The sequence below is a fragment of the Ranitomeya imitator genome, chromosome 1, assembly GCF_032444005.1.
Source record: "Ranitomeya imitator isolate aRanImi1 chromosome 1, aRanImi1.pri, whole genome shotgun sequence".
NCBI classification, from domain to species: Eukaryota; Metazoa; Chordata; class Amphibia; order Anura; family Dendrobatidae; genus Ranitomeya; species Ranitomeya imitator.
The window spans coordinates 919,201,701-919,213,987 of record NC_091282.1 but is presented as its reverse complement, the minus strand read 5'-3'; the positions used below and the strand labels follow the sequence as shown (position 1 = coordinate 919,213,987).

At 41.7% G+C, this 12,287-nt stretch overlaps 1 protein-coding gene across 2 annotated transcripts in view; it reads left to right on the top strand.

Annotated features, from left to right (window-relative positions):
* LOC138655113 (ovochymase-2-like) overlaps window positions 1-2,980 on the top strand; it is a 174,045-nt gene extending 171,065 nt beyond the window's left edge. The window contains exons 24-25 of one of the 2 annotated variants that reach the window (XM_069743553.1): window positions 1,726-1,877; window positions 2,578-2,980. In XM_069743553.1, coding sequence (XP_069599654.1) covers window positions 1,726-1,877; window positions 2,578-2,769 — 344 coding nt within the window. In that variant the 3' untranslated portion in view covers window positions 2,770-2,980. The remainder of the gene's footprint in view (window positions 1-1,725; window positions 1,878-2,577) is intronic. The other variant, XM_069743555.1, reaches the window with a different exon arrangement.
* Window positions 2,981-12,287: the final 9,307 nt, after the last annotated feature.

The window sequence follows — 12,287 nt, the reverse complement described above, 5'->3', positions numbered from 1 at the left end:
TGAGGATATTCTAATTTTGGGAGAAGCACCTGTACATGCTGGACTTGACCAAGCATGCACTTTCAGTGCCATAACATCAACTGTCAAGAGAGATAAGAAGTTTCCAGGATTTTCAGAGCCCACTTACGATACATCAAAAGTTACCAAGGATCGTGCTAGCTAAAATATATGAACAATCCTTTTAGCTTCCTAAACTAAACATATCCAAAGACCTTCTCGCATCAAAGCATGGGTCAAGTCTGTCCCTTTGGCATTTTCTGGGCTGGGACACCTTTTTGAATGCATAGGAAGGTGTAGAATGCAAATGCTACTATATACCTCCCCATAGGAGGCTTGTGACATTTATGCCGATTGTATCAAAAATATATTTTTAATGAATTATGAATAAAAAAATAATTTTTATGGATATCATGGTGCTGGATTTTCCTTCGTGATCGATTGGTTTTCCTGCTGCACCGCTGCATTTCATGCTCCATATTCCAGTCTACATGTGGATGAGCGGACAAAAAAATATTTTTTTCCATTTTATGCCTATATATACATCGTAGGAATACTCCTGACTAGGGATGAGCAAACGTGCTTCGATAAAGTCTTTTCCAAGCATGCTCGGGTGTTATTCGAGCATCGGGGCATCCTTGTATATTATTTTTGAGTCCCTGCGGCTGCATGATTTGCGGCTAGTTGACACACTATAATGATCATTTACGTTATGATGGTTTATTGCGGGAACACTAGTAAGCAATACGCATCTCTAGATTCCAAAACTGCTGTCTTAGGAAATCTCAAATTGTGGCGGTAAACTCCATTAGCGTTGTGACCAAATATGTATAAGGATTAAGGTATAGTCATTCATTTTCAAAACTGAGCACCCCGGTCCAGAAAAAGACCTACAAAGCTTTCTATTGTAAATGCCTAGAAGGACATATTTGACTTGGATATTTCTATACTAGTAATAAAGTATGTTAACAGAAAATTGAAAGTGGATAGTTGAAATCACTATAAAATTAAAAAATAAATACAATAAAATATTTTCTTATTTGATGAAACAGATAATAAAACGATAGGTAGAAAGTTGTAAAAAGTGCAAGTAAAGAAAACACTTCAAATAATATATAATACTAGATACTTGTAAAACTAATACATACACTTTGATTAGAGAAAATAATTTGAGTGAGTGCGTGTGACACTGGAAATGAGTCATCTTGTTTCACAAAGAGAAACACTGCTTATACTTGTGTCATTGTGGTGTCAGGGTTGAAATTGGATTTTCACAAATTCTAGCATAAATGTTTACAAAGAATCAACTTTCTACCTCTTTAAGAAACACACAGGGTAGATAACATGAAACAATATTACTGTATGTATTCTGCGGTCTGTGTGTTGTGTGTGTCTGTAATAGATTAAAAGATTGGAGAATTTAGAGATTGTTTCCTACAAGGCAGTAATTAGATGGAGTTACAGATATGCAATTGGTGAAGATCAGGGTGGCATGATTGGATTTTAAGTGGATTATGATTAAGAAAAATTAGGAGAACAGATGTCCTTTTATTTAAAAGGATATTGCTGCACAAAACAAATGAGGTACTGACTGGTGCAAGAGGACGGGTTGCTTTTCATTAAAGTATTAGAATTGATGTAGACTAAAAAAAAAAACATTACTTAAAAGAAAATTAGGAATACTTCACAGTCTATATCATAGTGTATATAAAATATGTCTTGTTGTAGGTGGAACGTATACCAACACAAAATTTCAGGTGCCAATACCCATAATGTCCTACGAAACATGCAGTCAGTCCAGTTTTTGGCAGGACCAGATTACGGCATCCATGGTTTGTGCGGGCTTTGATTCTCAAGAAAAATTAAAGTTTGCTTGTAAGGTAAGCCAAAATCTTAGGTTTGCCATAGTCTTCCGATAAGTATTTTTCACTATAAACATGTTATTATTGGGTTGGGCAAAGAGGAATTTAAATTTATTACACTTATCTTGAAGAAACAAAAGGATAAAAAAATATGTTTTTTGGAGTACAGTCGGACTGTCACCATAGATATAAGGGCATACTTGCCGCAAATCAGGCCAAATGCTACCACGTGGACAGTTAATGTGTTGCACAAAGTGGAACAATTACATTTTTTTTCGCATTGCTACATTTACTTTCTTGGGTCATGTCTTTCGATGCCTGAAAGCGTTGCTTTTTGGGAGGTTTCAGGAACATTCCCCAGCACTCAGAATATTTGCTAACTTTTCTACGAGTCCTGTAGGTCGGGGGTGTCAAACTGCATTCCTCGAGGGCCTCAAACCATGCGTGTTTTCAAGATTTCCTTAGCATTGCACAAGGTGCTGGAATCATTCTCTGCAGGTGATTAAATTATCACCTGTGCAATGCAAGGAAATCCTGAAAACATGACCTGTTTGCAGCCCTCGAGGAATGCAGTTTGACACCCCTGCTGTAGGTCATCTCTTTAACTGGAAGCTGCCCAGATGTTCTGGGAATGTTGGCAAATATGGTTTGGGTGCAACGTTATGCACATGCTATAATTTTGTGTATATATAACAAGTTTTATTACATGTATTTCCAGAGCGAGGCTGAAGGAGCCCTGATTTGCCAGTCTACTTCCAACTCTGTATGGGAAGTTCAAGGAATCACTAGTTTTGGACCTAATAACTGTCCTGTTGAAAGGAAACCTCATGTCTTCACCAAAGTGTCAGCCTACAGACAGTGGGTAGAGGACATGATAAAAAAGTACAATTACGAGAAGAAGACAGAATAAACATATTATTTGGACTGAGACAACTCATGAATAAACTCTAAATGATTAATAAAGGAACATAAATCTCTCTCATGTATATTTGGCTAATAACTCCTGTTAAAGTGGATCTGTCATTAGATTTCACATTACAAGTTGTATACATTTATTTATAAATAGATGATAAGGCTGATGTAATCCAGGTAGTATAGATTAATAAATTGTGTGCAACCACATCATATTTTATTTATTCATACCACAAATATTAAAAGCAAAAGGTGGAATTAAAAAGACCAGAAAAATTAAAGAATTAAAGGGAATACAGTCATGGCCAAAAGTATTAGCACCCCTGCAATTCTGTCAGATAATACTCAGTTTCTTCCTGAAAATGATTGCAATCACAAATTGTTTGGTATTATTATCTTCATTTAATTTGTCTTAAATGAAAAAACACAAAAAGAATTGTTCGAAAGCCAAATTGGATATAATTCCACACCAAATATAAAAAAGGGGGTGGACGAAAGTATTGGCACCATTCGAAAAATCATGTGATGCTTCTCTAATTTGTGTAATTAACAGCACCTGTAACTTACCTGTGGCATCTAACAGTTGTTGGCAATGACTAAATCACACTTGCAGCCAGTTGACATGGATTAAAATTGACTCAACCTCTGTCCTGTGTCCTTGTGTGTACCACATTGAGCATGGAGAAAAGAAAGAAGACCAAAGAACTGTCTGAGGACTTGAGAAAGCAAATTGTGAGGAAGCATGAGCAATCTCAAGGCTACAAGTCCATCTCCAAAGACCTTAATGTTCCTGTGTCTACCGTGCGCAGTGTCATCAAGAAGTTTAAAGCCCATGGCACTGTGGCTAACCTCCCTAGATGTGGATGGAAAAGAAAAATTAACAAGAGATTTCAACGCAAGATTGTGCGGATGTTGGATAAAGTACCTAGACTAACATCCAAACAAGTTCAAGCTGCCCTGCAGTCCGAGGGTACAACAGTGTCAACCCATACTATCCGTCGGCGTCTGAATGAAAAGGGACTGTATGGTAGAAGACCCAGGAAGACCCCACTTCTTACCCAAGACATAAAAAAGCCAGGCTGGAGTTTGCCAAAACTTACCTGAAAAAGCCTAAAATGTTTTGGAAGAATGTTCTCTGGTCAGATGAGACAAAAGTAGAGCTTTTTGGGCAAAGGCATCAACATAGAGTTTACAGGAGAAAAAAAGAGGCATTCATAGAAAAGAACACGGTCCCTACAGTCAAACATGGCGGAGGTTCCCTGATGTTTTGGGGTTGATTTGCTGCCTCTGGCACTGGATTGCTTGACCGTGTGCATGACATTATGAAGTCTGAAGACTACCAACAAATTTTGCAGCATAATATAGGGCCCAGTGTGAGAAAGCTTGGTCTCCCTCAGAGGTCATGGGTCTTCCAGCAGGACAATGACCCAAAACACACTTCAAAAAGCACTAGAAAATGGTTTGAGAGAAAGCACTGGAGACTTCTAAGGTGGCCAGCAATGAGTCCAGACCTGAATCCCATAGAACACCTGTGGAGAGATCTAAAAATGGCAGTTTGGAGAAGGCACGCTTCAAATATCAGGGACCTGGAGCAGTTTGCCAAAGAAGAATGGTCTAAAATTCCAGCAGAGCATTGTAAGAAACTCATTGATGGTTACCGGAAGCGATTGGTCGCAGTTATTTTGGCTAAAGGTTATGCAACCAAGTATTAGGCCGAGGGTGCCAATACTTTTGTCTGGCCCATTTTTGGAGTTTTGTGTGAAATGATCAATGTTTTGCTTTTTGCTTCATTCTCTTTTGTGTTTTTTCATTTAAGACAAATTAAATGAAGATATTAATACCAAAGAATTTGTGATTGCAATCATTTTCAGGAAGAACCTGAGTATTATCTGACAGAATTGCAGGGGTGTCAATACTTTTGGACATGACTGTATGTCACCCCCGGGACGTTTATGACCCATTAAAATGGGCAGACAGGTGATAGAAATGTTAGACTAGTCCTACCTATATGCCTCATATTAACGGTCTTGTAGTTGAGAAATGTTATATTCAGTCTTTATGCTTATGATTTCTTCCAGGCTCCGGGGCGTGCAGTGCCTGAAAGAAATCCCTGCCTCCTATCTTCATTGTAATACTTACCCCCCTCCCATGCACGTCAGTTATGGCCCCGGAATCCCGCGTCTGCTCCATACACTCCCTCCACAATAGGTACCTCTTCCTCCCTTCTATGGGCACTTCATTTCGGGATCTTCTGCGCAGGCGCCGGGCAAGTCACTGTGACCTCTGGCATGCATGCCAATAAGGTGCTCTCCCCACATCCATGTGTACATAACGATGACTATACAGGGAGGAAATGGGGAGACCACCTCATCGTCGTGCGTGCCGGAGGTCACTGGAGCGAAAGTCGCCGGTGCCTGCACAGATCCCTGAATGCAGCGCCCATTGAAGGGAGGAAGAGTTATGTTTTTCTGAAGGAGTGCAGGGTGTAGGATTCCTGCATGGGAGGGGGGTAGTATTAGGACATGCTCATACGTTGCAGATTTTACCGCGGATCCGCAGCGTTTTTGACGCTGCATATCTGCAGCAGTTTTCTATGCGGTTTACAGTGCCATGTAAACCTATGGAAAACCCAATTCGCTGTGCACATGTTGCGGAAAAAAACGAGCGAAAGTGCAGCGTTGTTTTTTCAACAGCATGTCAATTCTTTGTGCGGATCTGCAGCGTTTCTGCACCCATACTTGCATTGAGTCAGGCACATCCGCAGCAAAACCGCAAATGTAAAAAAGATCTGCGGTTTAGCTGTGGGGGAAACGCTGCAGATCGGGAGAAGGGATGTGTGTGGACAGAGACTGTGTGTGCATGTGTGTGCAGGCGGGGTCTGCCGGGGCTGTCGGGGGGCTGCCGGGGGTCTGTCGGAACTCTGTGCGGGGCTGTCGGGAGTCTGCCGGGGCTGTTGGGGGTCTGTGCGGGGTTGCCGGGGGTCTGTGTTTGGCTGTTGGGGGTCTGCCGGGGCTGTCGTGGGTCTGTGCGGGGCAGTCGGGGGTCTGTGCGGGGCTGTTGGGGGTCTGTGCGGGGCTATCGGGGGTCTGCTGTGGCTGTCGGGGGTCTGTGCGGGGCTGTCAGGGGTCTGTGTGGGGTTGTCGGGGGTCTGCCGTGTCTGTCGGAGGTGTGTGTGTGCAGGCATTGTCCGATGGGACTACAAGTCCCATCGGGCTATGCCTGCTACAGTGACAGTGATTGACACATTAGCCAATGATGGGACAGTAGTAGTCTCATCATACGGCTAATGTGTTGAATGTAAAAAAAACACATACAGTACATTCAACATATAACATACAGTACATGCAACATACAACATACAGAACATACTACATACAACAGTACATAAAACATACAGTACATACAACATATTACATACATAACATACTACATACAACAGAACAAACAACATATAGCACATATAACGGTATATACAACATATGACATACAGTACATACAACATATGACATATAGTACATACAACATACAGTACATACAACATGATATACAGAACATACTACAGTACATACAACATACTGTAGAAAACAACATACAACAGAACATACAACATAAAGCATATACAACAGTACATACAACATATGACATACAGCACATACAACATAACATACAACATATGACATACAGTACATATAACAGAACATACAACATATAGCACATACAACAGAACATACAGTACATACATACAGTACATACAACACATACATATAGACAAACAGTACATACATATCACATACAGTACATACAGTACATACAACATAGAGTACATACTCACTATTACCTTGATCCCCGAAGCCATTGCTCACCTGTAAAAAATATTAAAATAATAAACAAACAATATACTCTCTGTGTCCGCAGATATCCAATTAATACGATTGTCCCACGACGATCTCACATGGAGAGCTGCCACATCAGCTGATGCGACCGCTCTCCAGGGGCTCCAGGATACAATGAGAAAAGTATCCTTCTGCACTGTATCCCTTCGCCTCTCTGACAAAAAGTTCCTACGCTCACTTGTGGCACTGCTGTGTGGGAAAATTCCAACGCAGCTTTGCCATAAAGTGAGACCAATGAACTCAGGTAACCTCTTCAGTGATGCACTGCAGGAGCCATGGTCTCCTGCCAGTGTGTCATTGGAGGCCCTATAGAGCAGTGACATCATGCAATGTCAATGTTCTATAGGGGAGATCATTGTGGGACATTCGTTATTAATTGGACTACGGCAGAAAGTGAGTATACGGTTGGTTTATTATTTTTAATTTTTTGCAGGTGATCGAGTATGGGAAGTATGGTGAAATTAAGAAAATTAAAATACTTTTTTCTTGCTGTTTTTTTAACTCTTTCACTACTACAGGATTAGTAATGTATAGGCGTCTTATTGACGCCTCTCCATTACTAACCGGGCTTAAAGGGAACTTGTCACCACTTTTTTGCTCTATCAACTAAAAATATCATTGAATTGCTTGTCAGGTATGCATTCCACATCTACATTTGAAACCCCCCGACACCCAATGCATCACCCATAAAAACCTTTTTAATTTGTCCCGCGCTGTATGTTAATCTGTTCAGTCTGGTCCGATAGGCGTTGCCTCTGTTCCCTCACTCCACCCCTCCTCGGCTTGCTGTACGCATTCTTCGTCGTGAATCTTGCAGAGCGCATACAGAGTTTGCGTGTGCGCATTGCAATGTGACCTTGCGCATGCGCAGTATGCTTGCCCAATTGCGGGCAAAGCCGAAAACCCCTTATTACCCCATATCCCACCGCTACTGGGGAGTGGGAAAAGAGGGGCTAAGTGTTGGAATTGGGGCCATTTCTGGGGCAGCTGGGGGCTGGTATTTGTAGCCGGGGGGGTGGGGAGGGGCAAATATCCATGGCCCCTTTCTAGGCTATGAAAATCAGCCCGCAGCTGTCTGTGTAGCCTTTCTGGCTATAAAATATAGGGGACCCCACGTCACTATTTTGGGGGGGTCCCCCTATTTTAATAGCCAGTAAAGGCTACGCAGGCTGATATTCATAGCCTGGGAAGGGGCCACGGGTATTACCCCTGTTATGATCTGGTAATTCAGTACCACAATGGACATAGAAGTCAGAGCACATACAGTGATATAGAAAATGCAAAGCACAGCCGAGGGGGGAGGTGCACAGTCGATAGGTGCCCAAACCTTGATATATAGAAAACAAGTGACTAGCACACTCCTAGGGATTGTGATGCAAAATGGAGGGGTTTATTTACATACAAAGTCACAAACGTTTCGGTCAACTCTAGACTTTCATCAGTGTGCTACAAAGAAAATAAATACAAAACAGAAATATATGTAAACAAAAACAGGGAGTGTAAACAAAATAGGACACAGTGATAACAAAAATTAACCAAATAAACAGAAGTATATACAGTGGGGCAAAAAAGTATTTAGTCAGTCAGCAATAGTGCAAGTTCCACCACTTAAAAAGATGAGAGGCGTCTGTAATTTACATCATAGGTAGACCTCAACTATGGGAGACAAACTGAGAAAAAAAAAATCCAGAAAATCACATTGTCTGTTTTTTTAACAATTTATTTGCATATTATGGTGGAAAATAAGTATTTGGTCAGAAACAAACAATCAAGATTTCTGGCTCTCACAGACCTGTAACTTCTTCTTTAAGAGTCTCCTCTTTCCTCCACTCATTACCTGTAGTAATGGCACCTGTTTAAACTTGTTATCAGTATAAAAAGACACATGTGCACACCCTCAAACAGTCTGACTCCAAACTCCACTATGGTGAAGACCAAAGAGCTGTCAAAGGACACCAGAAACAAAATTGTAGCCCTACACCAGGCTGGGAAGACTGAATCTGCAATAGCCAACCAGCTTGGAGTGAATAAATCAACAGTGGGAGCAATAATTAGAAAATGGAAGACATACAAGACCACTGATAATCTCCCTCGATCTGGGGCTCCACGCAAAATCCCACCCCGTGGGTTCAGAATGATCACAAGAACGGTAAGCAAAAATCCCAGAACCACGCGGGGGGACCTAGTGAATGAACTGCAGAGAGCTGGGACCAATGTAACAAGGCCTACCATAAGTAACACACTACGCCACCATGGACTCAGATCCTGCAGTGCCAGACGTGTCCCACTGCTTAAGCCAGTACATGTCCGGACCCGTCTGAAGTTTGCTAGAGAGCATTTGGATGATCCAGAGGAGTTTTGGGAGAATGTCCTATGGTCTGATGAAACCAAACTGGAACGGTTTGGTAGAAACACAACTTGTCGTGTTTGGAGGAAAAAGAATACTGAGTTGCATCCATCAAACACCATACCTACTGTAAAGCATGGTGGTGGAAACATCATGCTTTGGGGCTGTTTCTCTGCAAAGGGGCCAGGACGACTGATCCGGGTACATGAAAGAATGAATGGGGCCATGTATCGTGAGATTTTGAGTGCAAACCTCCTTCCATCAGCAAGGGCATTGAAGATGAAACGTGGCTGGGTCTTTCAACATGACAGTGATCCAAAGCACACCGCCAGGGCAACGAAGGAGTGGCTTCGTAAGAAGCATTTCAAGGTCCTGGAGTGGCCTAGCCAGTCTCCAGATCACAACCCTATAGAAAACCTTTGGAGGGAGTTGAAAGTCCGTGTTGCCAAGCGAAAAGCCAAAAACATCACTGCTCTAGAGGAGATCTGCATGGAGGAATGGGCCAACATACCAACAACAGTGTGTGGCAACCTTGTGAAGACTTACAGAAAACGTTTGACCTCTGTCATTGCCAACAAAGGATATATTACAAAGTATTGAGATGAAATTTTGTTTCTGACCAAATACTTATTTTCCACCATAATATGCAAATAAATTGTTAAAAAAACAGACAATGTGATTTTCTGGATTTTTTTTTCTCAGTTTGTCTCCCATAGTTGAGGTCTACCTATGATGTAAATTACAGACGCCTCTCATCTTTTTAAGTGGTGGAACTTGCACTATTGCTGACTGACTAAATACTTTTTTGCCCCACTGTACATCATATGAATACAAAAATGTCATGGGACGTCAGATAATATATAATCGTAGAATACAACCAGCATAACCGCCGTTTGTGAACTAAAAAGGCTGCGAAATAGAATGTGGACATAGAACCGCAAGAAGTAGAACATAAGTGCCAGTATGGGACTAGAATCAGAACCTACATAGATCGTATAGGGGCCAGGGAACCAGAGAATAATATAAATATATAATATATAATAAGATGGCAGTGGAGTAAGTGTGGTGAGAAAGGAGTAAAGTAGTAAGAGGATGGAACACATACCTAAGTACACCTGTATGTAAGGTAGAGGCCCAAATGGAATGTAAATAAATGGCATCTAAAATTGGACATGGGAAACGTATCAAAAAAAATGACACAGCTGGAGTGTCGTGACAGTGTAACCATATAGTTGGACTAGAGCAGGTACATACCAAAAAATATAACTGGTAAACTCGAACCAGGACAAACAAATTGGAGATGTCTATATAAAAAATATATGGTATTCAGTATATCCAGGAGTAAAAACAGGCCGGGAAAATGGACAATATGGTATATGTAATAACTATTGTTGCATAATTTGCCCACAGAGATACATACCTAATGGAAAGGGTTAAGCCAAGGGGAGGGGAGAAAACCCTTATAGCTAAAGAGCTATGACGCAAATCTACAAGGAAGCAACAAAATGTAAGTTAACCATAAGGCTAAGGAGAACGGCCCGGTATAAAGATGCCATATAAGATGGGTGTGGGGAAAAAAGAACTATTCTTACCAGCGCACAGGAGAGACCAAACTCCGCGGTGTCCACCGCCAGGAGGAGTGTGTGGCTATGTGCTGGGTAAAGCTATATATAGGGGATGGGGAGGAGCACAATGTCAGCTGGATGGGTGGAGCCAACATGGAAAAAAAAAAAAAAATAGAGGTGCATTCCAACAGAGTACAGGCCGGTGTCAATAGGTCACAGAGGTGGAGACACATGCATACTACAACAACAAAGAAGGAGGAGGTGCGTTCCAGCGGAGAAAATGGTGATGACGTCGGTGCCTTTCAGCCACAGGGGCAGGAAAATGTGCATTCCACAGAAGATCTTATAGGAGAAAGGTGCATTCCAGTGGAACGATCGCTGTGCGGGTGGCAGTGAAGTGTCACAGGCAGCAGGAGCGAAAGATCAGAAAGGACGGTTCTGTAAAATGGAAAAAATAATTAGTAATAAGGCCATGCATGTTATACAATCATTGAGCTAGCTGAACAGCATATAATAAAGTAGACCAAAAACCGCTGGTACAAAGTTATAAAGGGGCAAACCTGTCAATCATCCCCAAAGTATTGGGTGCTATACTAAAACATTTGGAGAACTAGGCAAGTGGCATATTTGATATAAGACAGAAGTAAAAAACTCAACAGGGTCAAAACAGTAAACCCAGTATTGGATGTACAAACAGGAAGGTAAAAAAGCCAGATAGCATCAAAGAACGACCTGAAATTAGGACGTCATATATGGTCCCCAGCAAGAACAATTCTTCTGTTCAAAGGGAACGGCTGTAGGTTATAAGATACTGGTGAAGACAAATAACAATTTGATAGTAGCGACACATGTATCAATCAGATTTACAAGCTGACAATGTCCTGTATAAAATAACTTACATAAAGGATAATAGGTCATAGTCCCTATTCAGCCCTTTAGGGGTGAGGGTGTTGAGCTCATGGATCCAATATGCCTCCCTACGTTTGAGCATGGAAATACGATCCCCACCGCGTCTAGGTGGTGTAATTTGCTCAATGATTTGGAATTTCAATTGTGCCAGGTTGTGACCCTTTTCTATGAAGTGTGATGGAAGAGGGAGTAGAAGGTTCTGGCAACGAATTGTAGATTTATGCTTGGATATACGTGATTTGACTGGTTGGGTGGTCTCACCGACGTATAACAGACCGCAGGGACATTTAATAAGATACACTGCAAAATTGGTGTTACATGTAAAAAAACCAGTGATCTGGTATCTTTTCCCAGTGTGTGGATGGTGAATGTTGTTACCCTTAATTACATTGTTACATTGGTTACAGCTGAGACAAGGAAAAGTACCCATTTTTGGATTGCTCAAAAAACGCTGTGATGACCCAGGATGTGCGGGGCCTATGTCGGCACGAACCAGATTATCTTTAATATTACGGGGTCGTTTGAAGCATGGGAGAAAAGGGTGTTGGAACTCTTGTACAGTTGGAAATGCTGTTTGGAGAATATGCCAATGTTGGCGTATAGTTTTATGTAGTCTGTATGCAGCGGGATGGTATTGGTGCACAAAGGGGATGCGTGACCTAGCAGACTTTCTTGTCATAGTGGTGTCATTGATATTGGCGGTATCTAGGACACGGGGAGGGTAACCTCTCTCTCGGAATTTGGACTTCATCTCTGATGTCCTCTGTGCTCTGAGAATGGGATCCGAGACAATCTTATTGAC